General features: G+C 45.8%; 6 protein-coding genes across 6 annotated transcripts; 4 read left to right on the top strand and 2 right to left on the bottom strand.

Moving 5' to 3' along the window:
* Positions 1-144: 144 nt before the first annotated feature.
* Positions 145-1,044, bottom strand: LOC128708611 (dolichyldiphosphatase 1-like). Its single transcript, XM_053803591.1, has 3 exons — positions 936-1,044; positions 591-870; positions 145-508 (listed from the first exon to the last, which is right to left on the bottom strand). Exons 1-3 carry the CDS (start codon positions 1,042-1,044, stop codon positions 145-147), a joined length of 753 nt encoding a protein of 250 aa, XP_053659566.1.
* Positions 1,045-2,127: 1,083 nt separating this feature from the next.
* LOC128709399 (translationally-controlled tumor protein homolog) lies at positions 2,128-3,222 on the top strand. Its single transcript, XM_053804396.1, has 3 exons — positions 2,128-2,155; positions 2,626-2,881; positions 2,991-3,222. The coding sequence occupies exons 1-3, from the start codon at positions 2,128-2,130 to the stop codon at positions 3,220-3,222; spliced, it is 516 nt and encodes a 171-aa protein (XP_053660371.1).
* A 1,071-nt stretch (positions 3,223-4,293) lies between these two features.
* Positions 4,294-5,236, top strand: LOC128717803 (SRR1-like protein). Its single transcript, XM_053811479.1, has 2 exons — positions 4,294-4,460; positions 4,555-5,236. Exons 1-2 carry the CDS (start codon positions 4,300-4,302, stop codon positions 5,234-5,236), a joined length of 843 nt encoding a protein of 280 aa, XP_053667454.1. The 5' UTR covers positions 4,294-4,299.
* A 14-nt stretch (positions 5,237-5,250) lies between these two features.
* On the top strand, positions 5,251-5,580 carry LOC128709398 (protein FMC1 homolog). The gene has a single exon (XM_053804395.1). It carries the CDS (start codon positions 5,251-5,253, stop codon positions 5,578-5,580), a length of 330 nt encoding a protein of 109 aa, XP_053660370.1.
* Positions 5,581-5,656: 76 nt separating this feature from the next.
* Positions 5,657-8,023, bottom strand: LOC128707587 (flap endonuclease GEN). The gene is made up of 3 exons (XM_053802544.1): positions 7,866-8,023; positions 6,856-7,798; positions 5,657-6,787 (listed from the first exon to the last, which is right to left on the bottom strand). Exons 1-3 carry the CDS (start codon positions 8,021-8,023, stop codon positions 5,657-5,659), a joined length of 2,232 nt encoding a protein of 743 aa, XP_053658519.1.
* A 1,632-nt stretch (positions 8,024-9,655) lies between these two features.
* On the top strand, positions 9,656-15,528 carry LOC128719641 (E3 ubiquitin-protein ligase KCMF1). The gene is made up of 5 exons (XM_053813268.1): positions 9,656-9,671; positions 10,637-11,061; positions 12,050-12,319; positions 14,473-14,828; positions 14,887-15,528. Exons 1-5 carry the CDS (start codon positions 9,656-9,658, stop codon positions 15,485-15,487), a joined length of 1,668 nt encoding a protein of 555 aa, XP_053669243.1. The 3' UTR covers positions 15,488-15,528.
* The last annotated feature ends 214 nt before the right edge of the window (positions 15,529-15,742 follow it).

Here is a 15,742-nt window from a genome sequence, read left to right as displayed (position 1 = left end):
CATCCTACTTATATTGCTGCTTTGCTTCGCTAATCCTTTGCTTAGGCGTTTAGGGTTAGTAGATGGTGTAAGTGTGCAAAGAACGCGGCGCTGCTATTGATGCTATTTGATGTACGAGTATCGTCGTCAGGGTGACCAAAAACGTCACTGAGATTTCATGCTCACTAGTTTCCGCGATCGGGCCCGCGCTTCGTGACGCGTAACCGTGTACTCGAACCAGAGAATGTTCGGTATGAGGGTGGTATCTCGCAATAGAAACAATTCCGACACACGCCACAGCACCACCATGGGAAAGTAGGGTGTGAGGACGAAGTGGGTTAGCAGAAACCATAGCGCTCCCATCACTGTACCGACGAGGGCACCAATCAGCACTTGGGAAAGTGTATGGTACAGTAGATAGATCCTACCGAAGCAGACGAGAAACGCTGCCGTCCAGCAAATGGCAAGCACGAGCAATCGTACGAGCCGCTCGAACCTTGCGCTATTATTATTGTTTATGTGATGCAGTCTGTGGAGAAGAACGACGAGAGCACCGGTACCGGGTTAGGTTAATCGAATGACCTACTACTTCAATCATCAAATGCACATACCTTATAAAGATGAACAGTAGTACGTAGGTGGCAAAAAAGCACATAAACTGTGAGTGCGATGAAGGCATGCCATACTCAGTCCAAATTTGGGCCCGCGACATCGGACGTGGTTCTTTTATCCAGTGCTTTAGCAGGATGTTGAAACACTCGTTCACTAGCGTCCCTAGAAAGAACACGATGGTGTGCAGATCCCGTCGGAACAGTATTAATGCCACGAATCCAGCACCGATACCAAGTGGCGCTAGACTTATCCATGCTAGCAGCTTTCCGATAAGATCACCTGAGGAAAACCAAATCTCCGGATTAGAGTTGGGAACCAAACATGCCACCGACCAATATGCTTACCTTTAGGGTATTCTACCAGCGTCAGTGTTATGGGTTGCCATTCCGTTGCTATGTTTTCGTCTACCGGCAGAATCGGTTCGTTCGGGAGTAGCATATCAGGCGAGGACATCTTCAAGCTTGGTTTCTAACGATGATGTGACATTGGTTCAGTGTGAATGGCGAAGAATAGATGATCACTACCGGTACCGGTATAAGGGTAGTTTTAGCGGACCACGTTATTACCCCGCTTATGGTGTTTAATGGGAGCAGGATATGGGTTCGAAGATTGATTAAGGCAGTTGGGGAATAATGAATAAAGCCCCTGGTTTCACTGCGAGACTGCTGAGCTCGTCCTGCTCCGGTTGTGGTTACTGTTCCTAAGCCCTGACAATGGTTTGTACGTGTAGCGACACCATTGCAACTCTCGGATTGTGTTGATAGCAGTTCTGCAGTCGTTTCACCGTTAATACCGACGAAATATGCAAAACATGCATATATTAGAAGCGAAGAATCAGAAGTTGTGCAGAAACTGTTGGCAATGTTTTGTATGTGTGGCCACAAATGACAGTGCACAGTAGCTACAGTGCGGTCAAAAATAGGGTAATTTTTGGGAGAAATCACTGTCAATATCAGAATAAAAACGACATTTCTCAAATGTCGTTATCGAAGTGCATTCACCAAATTAACTTTAAATTTTCTTGTGTCAGGTTTTTATTTTTAAATGTTGTAGATATAAATTATCGTAATTACTGAAAAAAATAGAAAAAACGGATTGAAAGGTAGTCAACCACTGTGTTAAAGTGATTGACAATGGAACTTGAACAGGGTGTTGCATCGATGATATTTTTTAATAAATATAAAATAATAGAAATATTGGCCTGCTTTTTTACAAACTAGTTCATTCTACAAATGAAATCGCCTTACATACGTAATTATAAGTATTAATAAATAATAAATTGTCTTCCATTATTTGCTTATGTAAGCTTTATTTTGATGTCTGTTTTCTCGCTTTTGCCAGCTCTATAATTTTTGGAAATTCCCAACGCCAAATTCTTTATGGCGACAGCCCACAGTGCAAAGCGCCGGATATGGGTCCGTGGGTCTACATCGCAACGTCACGAACTTCAGATCTTTCTTTCCGGTGAGGCTCTTCAGGTGGACGCATCGTAGTTTTTATTAGTTGGACTAAAGTTTTCTCCATCTTCCAACAAAAATGAAAATCTGGAAGGATGTATTCACCGGTAAGTTATAGAGAAGGCCCCAACACACGTTTTGGGTATGGAGTGTCGATGAATTTAAGTGATTTCACGGGGTAAAACAGGCCGCCAAAGTAGTTACCAGAAGCCGCTTGTGTTGCTGCGTGAAGGCGATGCCCTGCGTGACAGCAATGGCGTATGTGTGTACGTGTTAAGTCCATAGTTGGTAGAAGAATTCCATTTGCAAGTTGCTAGGCAGAAATGCCATCGTTGAGATGGTGTTAAAAATGACTGAAGGCGACGATATTGTAACTGCAGATATGTTAACCCCTTCTCAAGTGTGCTGTCCGCAGTGCGTCCCCTGAACAAGTATCGAAAACGTAAACAAAAGGATACGAATCGATTTTGAGGTTAGGGGTCATCGTTCGCGGCACTTTTTTTCGCTCCAGCGGATGACTCAGCTTATGGCGGAAACACTGATGCGTTTTCCTATGTTTTTCCTTTGCTATTTCCAGGGGACGAAATGTTCTCCGACACGTACAAGGTGAAGCTGGTGGACGATGTCATGTACGAGGTGTACGGAAAGCATGTCTCCCGCACCATGGGCGATGTACAGCTGGATGGTGCCAACCCGTCCGCTGAGGAGGCCGACGAAGGAACCGAATCGGCCACCGAAACTGGTGTGGATATCGTCCTGAACCATCGTCTGGTGGAAACTGGATTTTCCGACAAGAAGCAGTTCACCACCTACCTGAAGGACTACATGAAGAAGTAAGTGTGCGGGTTTTCCCCGATTTGCAATGCGCGTCTACGCCATCTTTATTCGATTAGTGCCCATAGAATGATGCTGATACCAAATATTTCACTCTATCTTCAACAGGCTTGTTGCCCGGCTTGAGGAGAAATCCCCTGGCGAGGTGGAAGTCTTCAAAACTAATATCAATAAAGTGATGAAGGATCTGCTAGGTCGGTTCAAGGACCTGCAGTTCTTCACCGGTGAATCGATGGACTGCGAAGGTCTGATCGCCATGTTGGAGTACCGTGATATCGATGGCGATTCCGTGCCTATTCTGCTCTGCTTCAAGCACGGTTTGGAGGAAGAGAAGTTCTAAGGGCGCGACGAGAGTCTGTGTGTACGTTTTGTTGAGGCAGATCAGCATCGTTTATATAATTTCTGTTCAATTTGATTTAAGCTTTCATTGACACCCCGCGAGATACACAGCATCCTGTAAAAGAAGACTTATGACTAAACGGTAGCGTTATTTATACTGAGCGCAGCGTGCGGGATTTTTTCGTGACGTATAGTAAGGTTAGAACAATAGAGAGAGAGTGTGTGTTGCAGGAGGGACAGGTTGAGACTTTTAAAATTACCGTCAGCATTTAATTACGGCCCCCACACAGGGAAGAAAGTACTATTTTTGTGACATTTCCAACAAACAAGATACGGATGAAAAATCGGTGCAAAATCGCTATCTACAATCATTTACAATTGTGTGTGTAACTTACCAATACTCACGTAAAGTTTGCAGTTACGTTATCAACTTTTCGGTAGCACGGTACCAACAATAGAGGGAGCAACACGCGCAAAGAGAACATCAGCAGGCAGTTGCGTGTGAGATAGAAGAATAACCAGCATTATAGGCATCATGACTGTTTTTGGAAGGTGGAGAAAAACCAACACGATAATCTTCTGTCCTTGCAAGATTTTACAGCTTTCTGGAAACATCAAAAATCATGCATGAAAACTAAACATCCAATAAAGAAGAAAAGATCAATCGTAACAACTGAAACGAAATGTGGTTCTGTTGATGCTTTCGACATTCCCCGGCAGAAGATAATGCACATTGATGCTTGAGGTTGCGCCCTCTGAAAAGCGATAGTGCAGCAAATCAACAGTTGGTTCAACCGTGCCTGCTGGCAAGATTATGCTACGACTATAAGTATCCGTGATGATGTTTTTTGTACATCACTGTAGTAAGGGTAGTCTGGCCGCACAGATGTTTCCATCGATTGATAATGTTATGTATATGTTTAACATGCTGTAGCTTGAAAAAAAAACAAATTTAACATTCTACTATGCAATTTTCAATCGAATGTGTGTTTTCATCCGTCTTTGCTCATGTCCAGTGAACGTTGCTTGAGGTGCAAACTTCAAAAAACACGCTCCCAACAAGAAAGTAAACAATGCAATGAGCGAGGTAGATTCCGTTGCGAAAGAATTGGATTTTAAATTAGTTGTGACGAAAAAAGGAAAGCAGCGTACGAAAATACGAAACAAGCCCCGAACACGGTGCAACAGTGTTCCAACCGATCCAGAACGCTCGAAAGAATTCTGCCGGGAAACAATAATGTGCGTATCCAACAGTCGATCCTCACAGACGGTTGTTTATTTTTGAGATGTGACATGTACCTTGTGTGATTATATAAATTGAACACATTTTCAGCAAGCAACTGCAGACGGCCGAGTCGGATATTTCACAGTCCGAGTTTTTCCGGGAGTGTTTGGAAATTATCCAACCGGTACTAATCGGTACAGAGAACATCGTTTGTCTTGGGTTAGGTAACTTTCACGAGTGTGCCACCGCACGGTATCAGCTAGCGTTTATTCGGTGTTTGCGGCAACAGACGAATCTCGACATCAGGGCACAATTTTTTGACCCAGTGTTTAGCCGATCGGAGGTGGAAACGTTGCGCACTCTTGGGGAGATAGTGCTGCACGACAATCTTGAAGGTAAATACAGTGCAGACCGCAGGACACTCTTCTTCCTGCCACACTGTCCGAAGCAGATCGTCAACAATTTGTTGTGGAAGAATTGGGATCCACGCCGTTTGGCGAACGTTGTACTCATTTGCAACAGCTTCAGCACAGTGGTGAATAATAACCCCGATCGCTTGCTGCGAGTCAACGCGGGTTACATTCTACGAGCGGCATATTTGTATCGGGAAGTTGCCCTACGAAACAGCTTTCGCTTTACGGACATATTCAACGATACCTCACTACACTATCTTCGTGACAGTGCACCAAACGTGCAAACCGATTGGGATTGCACTGACGAACCGTCGTACGAGCAGGACGATCTAGAGCTCATATCACGACAGGCTGTGGCAAGTCTTGAATTTGAGTAAACATCAATATCACCATGGCAACCGCTATTCGTGCAGCAAGTAGCAGTAGAACGCTGAAGCAACTGTTATCGGAACTGAAAGCCATTCGTTCCGGTGAAGGTGCTGGTGCGTATTCACTGGCCTCCCAGTACATCTTGGACCAGTATCGGCGTTTCGAAACGACGGAGCAGCAACACTGTCGTGCGAAGGAGGAACTGCAGTTTACTGCGGAAACGTATCACTGCTATCTGGAAAGCTTACGCAAACTGAAGGAGTTAAACGAAACCTATCGCGGTAAGGGTGAACGAAGCATCCGCGAAACGGCGGATATGGTAGGCTTTAAGTTACCGCATGATCCCAAGTAGATGTGTGTGTGTGTGTGTATTTATAGCATAAAAAAGAAACATAAATATAAAATACCTTAACGCGAAATAAGCAGCATTAAAAATCTATATCGTAAATGATCGTCTGGTTGATGTCATCGTCGTCTTCGCATGGTTCAACCACAATTTGATCCTTAAGCATTAGAGTACACTCGAACATATCCATTTCTTCCGGTTCATGTTCAACCTCTGGTTGCTCCGGTGGTGGAATGTCTATTGGTTCAAAAAAGAAGCTCATACGCTTCTTTTTACTTGCTCCTGTCGACCGTCCTAAGGATTGGTTCAGCTGTACACCAAAACCACTACCAATTGATGCGTTTAGTATGTCTCGTTTCAGAACAATCCGATGTTGGACGTTGCTAAGATCTTCCGTCGGTTCCATGGATTGCTCCAACGTAGGCAACAAGGCAACACTTTGGGACAATAGATTATGTAACGCTTTACTCCTTTTTTCCGTTTCGATGATTTGCATGTATTCTTCGAGTGCTTGCTGTAGATAGTTTGGACGACATAAACGGTCAATTAAAGCAGACGAATTGAAGGTATCGTTTGCGGTGCGATCTTCTGCGATCGCTTCCAGTTCGGCGGTGAAGTTAAGGAAATGGTCGACCGAATCAAACTCATCCTCAGATGATAGATTCAGGGTATTTGGTCGATTTTCGAAATCGCTTCCGCTGCTTCGTTCCTCCTTTTCCGTTGCTTTCTTTTTGTCCTTTGATTTTGCAAGAAAATCCTTTAGCGGAACTTGGGCTTTCACTTTCTTTGTTGGTGCTTTTTTCTTGGGTTTGTCTTGTCCATCAACTGTAGAAGGTCCTTTCTTCTTTCTACCCTTTGTTTTGCTTGTAAGAAAAGCTTCAACTAGTTCCGGATATGCATCCTGTACCAGATCATGCGGTTCGATAGTACTCCATAAGGATTCCAACGTATTGCCCGCCTCGGCCAGATACGAATCAATCTGTTGCTGTGGAATTAGTCCGCTGAACATGTTTTTTGCATCCTTCCATACAATCTCATAGCTGGCGATACCTTTTGGAGATCGTTTCTTCTTAATGTGATCCGGATCGAGGAATACGCTGGAACGTTTAATCGTCGGATGCTTTGTCACGTACACCTGCCAGCGTGTGAACAGTGGCAATAACTTTTGAAAGCAGTACAGCTCATTCCACTGCAGATAAGTGGACATACTTTTCTGAAATCAAGCAAACAAAAATGATTATTTTAACGATTACTATTAGTCCGTTGCAACGAGGTACTTACAATGAATTTAACTAAATTTGGCTGCCGCCATGATAAATCCAGGGCTGGCAATTCGCATGGTCTCTTAAGAAACTCATCTATGATCGGTTCATGCGGAAAGTCCGGATCTTTCAGCGCTTTCCGTTTAATATCCAGTTCAGTTTTAATGTTACATCGTTGTTGCTTCCAGCGCATTTCATTACAACCCGGCTTTGTCCTACAGTCCAAACATCCAGCCTTACGATGCTGCAGCTGCTTCCCAACGTGTCCACAATCGGAGCAAATGTTTTTATCCTCTGCTCGAATTTCCAGTTCCGTCAACCGATCGGCTGTTTTACGCCATGAGCGAATTTTAGGTAAAATTTCACCATTATCATAGCAGCCTATGAATCGTGTAACCATTTCCCTGCCCACACCCATAACACCCGCCGGACAGTAGTCGCACCCGGACAGCAGTGCCATAGCAACGATCTTTTCCTGTCCCAATCGAAGCACACTGGTATCGATTCGTTTCAAATCGTAAATATCAACCGAACCACCGCTTTGCGAGGCACAAAAGTTGCGAAACACTCGTACGGCACCGTACGCGAAACAATCCGAATCCTGGCTGATCACACCGTAGATGAGATTGTCCTGGTTCAGATAGGCACAGAGAGCTTCCGCTTCTCCGGGCGCTTGTACGCATATCAGACCCATAGCGCTTAACAGTTCCTCACATTGTTTCAGGACGTAGTGAAACCGGTTCCGCTTCTGTTCCACCGGTTTACCAGCCTTTTCTGTTGCGGCTGTACTGGACGAGGTCGCTTTATCGCAGTTTGCAATCTTCTTTGGTCGTGCTCCACGAAACTGCATCTGATTGCGCTTAACGATCACTCCATACTTTAATGCTGGTGCGGTACCTTCCAGCACAAAGACGGGTACGATTCCAGTTTGCAAAAGATAACATGTGCGAAAGAATAAGTTTCTACAAAAGGAAGGAACAGTTAATCAACAAATGCGGAATTTAGCAGGGTAAAGCTAGGGAAACAGACCTAAGGTAAAACCGCGGATGCACAAAGTAATCGACGACGTTCAAACTTTCGCACACCCAGCCGGAAAGATCGATAGCAACCACTTTATTACTCAATTCGAACAACGGCTTCCGCTCCATGTGAGGAGTCAGAAGATTCCACAGATCTTTTATGCCCATTTTTATCGCAATACGATTCAATTGGAATACATAGTTTTCTACAAAAAATTCACCATCCGGCAGTTCAACAAAAACACAACCGTTGAATTTAAATCAAGGTTGAGAAAGAACCTGGAAGTGATGGTGAATTTACGATCAGTGTGACGTTTCGTGACAAGGGGGTAGGACACTACATGAAGGAAAGATGAAATTACCCAATTTACGCCCTCCTTGCAGTTTTACAAGTCCACCGTGTGAAGAACTGCGATTGTAAAAATAGTTCTGTAATATAGAAGAGGTCATGTAAGCTGATTTATTACGGAAAGCTACCGAAAAACGGATGTTTCTATTCGATTCCGCATGCCAAGCTATTGGCAGCTGTCAAACTGTCAGATTGTGTAGATGCAGTGTCGAACATTGGAATCGAGGTGCGAGTTGTAAGCCAAAGCAGAGAGTCATCACGGGCAAAGGGAATGATTTCTCGTCCAGAAGAAGAAACTGTGCAAGATTTTCCATTCTAGCCGTTTTTCCCCGTGCCGTGTTTGAAATTCGCGATCCGGAAACGGAACCCGAAGGAATATCGCCATACCGTAGCCATCCTCGCTAGTGTGAAAGGCGAAAGAAAAAAGAGGTGAAAACGTCGCTCTCCAATTTCGTCCCAAAAGTGGCAAGTAGGGGGAAATAAAAAAAGGCAAACTCCAATGCTATTGTGCCCATCGTCGTTCCAGTGTGTCGTCAGTTTTCCGAATCGACATTAAACAGGGAAAAGAAATCAAATTTGTACTACATTGCTGGATATATGTCGATGCATTGCGTTGCTACAATCATAACGAAACCAATAGTGACTGTGTGGTGTTGTGGTGGGTCACACCGACACAGTGGGGGAAAACATATTTCCTACCACAAAACGATTATGTGAATAGTTTTTCCTCAGCAGGCCCCATTGCGCGCTGTGCTATTTAGGAGTGCGAGCGTGAGCGTGTGTTGGGTGCGTGTTGTGTATGTGCGTGCGCGGTGTGTGAACCGTGCATATTAGTATTGCGCGTGAGTGTGTGTGTTCCGTACATCGTGTATGTGTGTTTACCGCTGAAGCACACACATTGAAGAAAGCGAACAAATTGTGCATTATTCGGGGTGAAAATTGTGTCAAACGGTGTGTCGCAGGTGCCCAGCCAGGTGGGTGCACCAACGGGGGTGGGGGCGAACGTGCAAGGTGTCCATATTCAATAGGGAGTCTCTCTGTTCCACGGAACGGATGGTCGAGTGGTGGTAATCCGCTCCACTATCGATCACATTGTCGGTGTCACGACGAGGGAAGCAGTAGCCGCGAGCACACTGGGAAGTGAATCGTGTCCGTGTTTTGGGGCGGTTTATCGTGACAACAGCGATCAGAATCCCCCGGGTAGGGTGGCGTGCAGTTCCACTTGCAAAAAGGGTCGAGTAGGCCGAGGTGCCCGCACGGTGGTTAGCTAGCAAGTAGCTAGTGAGTAGTGAAAATTGTTCGCTAGTGTGTGCGCGCGCGACAGTGAGGAATTGCATTGGTTCGCCTTCGTTCTGTTGTGTGCGTGCGTTTCGCCTGCTGTCTGTGTCTCTGCTGCTGCTGCCGAAGTAGTGTGTGCTCTTTTGGTGCCGGGGTCTAGGGAGTGAAAAATAATGAGTCGCCATGAAGGTAATAAAATGAATTAAAGATCAATCTCTCAAAGCAAAAAAACAGGGGGCGCTTGGGCGAAAGAGCAAAAATTCAACCAGAAAGATGTTGGGGATTTGTTGCCATTCGTTGCCGTACGTTGACGGACAAATTCCCGGTGAGCATCGAGTGTGGGGAAAAGGGGAAACACACAACACACACACACAAACGCACACATCCATGCTCCCGAAAACATATTGTGCCGTTCTATGATCAAAGAAGGCGACGGAAGCCAGTTTGGTTTGACACGGTGGTTTTTATTTGTTTTTGTAAAACCAAATAATCGGAAATGGCGACGTTGTAGCGGAATGTCATTGTGCGTACAAATCCCGGCCGTTTCGATCGCTGGGTCCAGATCTCAATTACTACGCACTGGCAACCGGAACATCAGGCGGCTGGGTGCATTTTACTGTAATGACCTGGAAAGATGACCGCTTCTCTACCATCGATTCATGACCATTGCAGTGGGGGAACTGTATTGGAACACATGACGACACACAGCGAGTTAGTACTCGCCTACTCTTCTAGAGCAATGAGCGTGTAAGAGCGTTCTTTGTGCTAAATATAGCGGATTTTTTCCTGTGCACATACGGCTCTGTACTGCGGCTGATGTGTGGCCATCACCAATAGGAAGCATGTGTGTGGCTATCTGACTGACTCAATGTTTATCTCCCAGTACAAACGCCTCACTGTCGCGATGGTTGGCGTGCTGTGTAAAATAAACACCACGGATAACCCACCCGAGATCGATCGTTTCGAAATGGAATCATCGGGTGTTCCCCCGTTTACATACGAACAGCAAAATGGAATGGCAACAAACAACGCATCTAAACCTTGGCGTATCTTTAACCTCCGATTGTCTTCATCAAGCGATGGGCAAATGTACAAAGGGCATATGAAATTAATTAATTTTCTTCTTTACACCTATCTCACTTTCCGTCTTTTAGGGGTCAGCTGTGATTCGTGCTTGAAAAGTAACTTCCGTGGAAGGCGATACAAGTGTCTGATCTGCTATGATTACGATCTGTGCGCGAGCTGCTATGAGGAGGGCGCGACCACAACCCGTCACTCGACCGATCACCCGATGCAGTGCATACTAACGCAATCCGACTTCGAGCTGTACTACGGAGGTGAAGTGCTACCGGCCGACCAGCCACAGTCCTTCACCTGCCCGTACTGCAAGCGCATGGGGCTGAGCGATTCGGCACTGCTGGAGCATGTCAGCGCGGAACACACCGATACCGGGCTGGAGGTGGTATGTCCGGTTTGTGCCGCACTGCCCGGTGGCGAGCCCAACTTTGTGACGGATGATTTTGCACGGCACCTGAGCCTGGAACATCGGAGCGGTTCCCGGGATCTCATCTCGTTTCTGATATCCTTTTCAAATTGATTTATTGTAATAGTGGTTGAGACTTTCGATCATTTTCTTTCGAAGGATAATAATAATAATAATAGAAAGCAGTCGATGGTGAAACAGGGTGGAAAAAGGGGCGGTTGGTGGAGTATTGGTAGCTGCGCCGGGATAGGACCGATCCAAAATTCCATCCGGATCAATCCCCCGTAACAAGGACTGACTATCCAGCTAGAACCCAGAAGGTTGTTACGCCTACAAAAGAGAGAGAGAGAGAGAGAGAAAGAAAGAGAAAGAGAGAGAGAGAGAGAGAGAGAGAGAGAGAGAGAGTTAGAAAAGAAATAGTACTGGAATACTTTACCCTTGAGGTGTTCTAGAAGTACTACATCCCTCAACAACTCTTATTGGCTGTGGATTAGTATTGTTGGAATAGGGCTTTTATTTTGTAATATAAGTCGGAAACTACCAACCCGGAATAGGGACAGTCAATATTCAATCAACTGATAAGATAAATGATGCTAGAATGTCCAAGCTATTCAAGCATTTTTTTATTGATAATTACTATATAAACCATTTGCAAGAGTTGGAATATGTTTAAACACATTTCGTACTATAGAATTGACATGTTAAAGTCATCTATCGGTTACAGTAGAAATGTCTAAAATGATTGTCATTCGAAGGATGCGTATCAGTCACAACGATTAGTAATTTAAATTTTAACGAGAAAAGATAGCTGATACACAGTAAAACTACTAAAAACGTCACCAAAATATCAGGTTTAAATGAGAAGAAATATCTTCTGAGGCTTTTTGAGCTACTAATTGTGCTTATAAAGTAATTTTCCATATTTTTTTATCCTTTACCGTTGGGCATTTTCAACTAATCCATCATTGCTGACCAGAAGATATGATCAAAAGTCTCCTGTAATCAATCATTTCTTACAGCCGCAACGGATATAGCTATGTCGGTAATGTTTCCTTGACTAAAGATTGATCTCTCTGTCGTGCACGATGAACCGTCTGCGATCCGCCATGGAGGTGTTAGACGAATGCCCCACTCGGGCCGTGCACTTGGTGGCCCACGATCCAGGCGTTCCAATATGCACTTCAGCTCGTCCGGTGGCGGTCTGTCCACGCTGTCCCCGTCGGGCAGAGAGTCGGTTGACCCGATTGCAGAACTACTGCAGCAGCTGTCCAATGTTCGCCGTGGAGGCGCACCGCAACCATCGCAGCTGCAGCAACTACAAATGCAAATTCAGCTCGAGCGACAGCAAGTCACCGTAAGTGTGCTAGCGTTTCCCTAGTAGGCCAAGCTTAGGCAAAAGCAGACGCACTATTACTACCAATATTGTAAACAAAGCTCAGCTGATTTTGAATGAGATCTCAACCAAAGGGTAGAAAAGAATGCTGCAAATTTATATTTCCGCCCTTTTTTGTGTGCTGAACCGTGCTCACCTAGCTGTCTTTCTATCCGTCATCTATCTGTCCGTTCAGCTGGTGAAGCTGAAGGAAAAGCGTTTGTGTATTAAATTTAAACTAACTGCGCCGAAATGACCGAATGTGGGACGAATTCGCGCACCGAAAATTACACAACACACGGTAGTTGGGGGTGTATTGGTAGCTGGTACCGTCACCGTACGAATACCGAGCATACCTTTTGCAAACCCATCATCTGACGGCTATTCTATGAGGACGGTGGTGTGTGTTCGCGGGATCGGGATTTGCGATGCATTTAGCCACTGAGAAACTCGCCAACACGACCCGAGCGCGAAAACGTTTCGGTAGTATTTCCCTCGTCCTTACCATAAACGAAACGAAAAGCTGTGTGGCACGATGGATTTGCTTTGTTTGGAGCAGCAGCATTTGCGTTCCATCGTTTCAAACAATCGCGCTTAAAGTTGGCTTTGCAAAGCTCCTTCCAGCGGTGGTTTGGTTTTCCACCGCCTACCACAAATCGTGTTGGAATTTCGTTTCGTTGTAGTCTTAACACCGTAGTGCAGTTTAAGTTGTGCGACAACGCAGAGAAAAGAGGGTTGAAAGTGACATCGGGTCGCCACGGTGATAGAAGCAGCCAAATTCAAAATAGAGCATCATCCCCGCGCTCCTTCCAACCGTTCGGTATCGGTCGCGGACGAAAAGCCAGAACCAAGCCATTCGTGTGGGGACACGTTTTGGACGACGACGTCTCTTTTGCAATACAAAGCCACTCTGTTCCCTTCCATCGGGCATTTGCAAGCGCATTCCCCGATGCATTCCGTTGGCGGTAGCAGCAGTCGAGCACGTCGCAGTGTTGTTCCAGGCGCACACCTTCCTGCAATTCCTCCGATTGCGTTTTTGGTAGATTGTTAAGGGCAAATTCTGTCGTTGCATCTCACAAATAGTGTACTTTTTTAAGTTCATCATCAATACTACTACTACAGCTACTACTACTACATCTATAGCAATAGTAGTGGTGTGTTGGCCGTTCACACACAAACACACAACCAACATTTGTTTTCAACAAGCAAACTCCCTTCGTATCATTGTATGTTTTGTGGCAAGAAGCGCCCCAGCACTGTGGAGTACAACCGTGTCCGTCTTACGGCAGTAACATCGATAATCCAAGAGCCGTGCTCTCGTTTATCTATATCCTGTCTAGCTGCCTGTATGTTTATGTTGATGCTTGTGCGCGTATTCGTAACAACGTTGCCGTATCAAAACAGTGATACAGTCGATGCAATCAGAACAATGTACGAAACAATCATAGTGCACCTTTGGCGCCATCCATGGGCCATGCTTCTCGAAGTAACCTTTTTCTGTTACACGTTCCTCATTTTGTATGCCAGTTTATTGACCACGGTAATTTGTCTGCCTGATTATATGTTGTTCTTGGATGCTCTAATTATTTCGCAATCGGTCCAAAGTTGCCTAATTGACAAATGCTTGTTTCCCCACGGCCGTAATTTCATCTACCTTCTCGTAGTGTCTAACAATTTACGCTACGTTCCGAAAGGGCTAGTCTCTCTTCATCATCGCTCATCTTCATCGATTTATTGTTGCTAAAACATTCGCGTTCGCGGTAGCACGAACAATTGGCTAACGGAATTTTTCGGTGGGTTTCTGCTGCTACGCCTAAATTTAGAACATTATTGTATGTAGGATGTCATGCATTATTTTGCTTTAGGCTGGATTTTGCGTTGCTAGGTTTCGTCAACAAACAGTTCGGTTCGGTTCAAATACGCTATTGACGGGACCTGATTTTCGACAGGTATCAGCCATTAATGTTTAGTCTCTTTGGTGAGCGATGCACTAGCGTTAGGACCCTATGAGCTATAAAACGAATTAATTGGGAACTTAAGCGGAAAATAGCCTCTTCCCCGGTGCAGTAGTGTTCCGTTAAGTAATCGAAAACGTTAACTTTACCTATCTGTTTTTTTTCTTTACTCGTTCCAAGGCCGCTCGTCAACAGTTGGAACGACTACCAAGACGACAGCAGCAACCGGCCGTCGTGTCCTCCGCCCCGAACGCAACCGGTGTCAACAACAATGCGATCGGTGCGACACAAGCCAATCCGAACCATACAATCATCACACTGAACGCCGCCGGTGGACGCGATGGACCGATCGCAGCATCCTCCTCGTTGCCAATGGTGTCTACCGGTGTCGGGGTTTGCAATGTACCGGGTTCGGTCGGAAGTGCCTCCGGCGCCGGTTCCAGTGCGCAACAGTCGCAGTTTCTGATGGCCCGGTTCATGGTGCCCACCATGGACGATGCCGAGCAAACACAGCTGGGACGTGATAGAGCGGACAGGTAAAACTGGAAACGTGACGAATATGGTGCATCAATCTAACCGACTTTTACATTGCAGATCCCAATTTGTTCAAGCTTTAATGTTATCAACCATCGCAAACGTGCAGCCGTTTAACAAATGCGCCGACGAGGAGCTGTCTGATGAGTTGAGTTCAATGAATTTAGGCATTGGTGGTAGTACGTGCAGTACCGTTAACAGTAGTGTAAAAAGGCCAGCATCGGACGACGGTGCCGAGACGGGTGAGCTGCTGCAGGATGGTAGTGGCAGCGTTGGTGCTACGGACAGTAACTACGGCAAGGAGGATGGAAATTGTGATAGTTTCAAGCTGGGTGCCGATTCCGCCAACGGGGGCACGAATGACGATACACCGAACATGATGCATCCGTCGTCTCAGCAGCATCCGTTGGGCCATCGTGGCGGGCACGGCGGGTCCGGCAAAGCGAAAGGTGGTAGCTCGACCAAGTCGGGCACCGGAGGAGGGGGAGGTGTTGGTGGCCCAGTTGAGCGCAGAGCGTCCCGCCAAACTCCACCGTCTGGTGGTGGTGGCGTTGGCAATAATGCGGCCAAAGCCCGCGAACTGAAGCAAGCAAACTCTTCGTCAAACACTTCCACGTCGGTGTCCTCGAGACAGCAGCACCACGTGCCCGACTCTAGGTAGTGTTGTTTGGTTGGTAAAATGATATAAGTTATTTAGCAAACATGAGCCAGCATGGGATGCAGCATAAAAAAAACGGAAGCAGCAGCAGCAGCCGTAGCAACAGTAGTCACACAAACAAAAACCAACATTATCTATTTGTCCTCTTAATCCATTGAATAAGGTGTAAGGGATGAGATGATGGCTAAAAATCGGAATGGTTCCGCACGACTGTAAAGGAAATAATTTATAGGAAGAGTAGCTACGAGAGGCAGGGAC

This window comes from Anopheles marshallii, chromosome 2 (genome assembly GCF_943734725.1).
Source record: "Anopheles marshallii chromosome 2, idAnoMarsDA_429_01, whole genome shotgun sequence".
NCBI lineage: Eukaryota > Metazoa > Arthropoda > Insecta > Diptera > Culicidae > Anopheles > Anopheles marshallii.
This window is presented reverse-complemented; position numbering and strand designations above follow the sequence as displayed.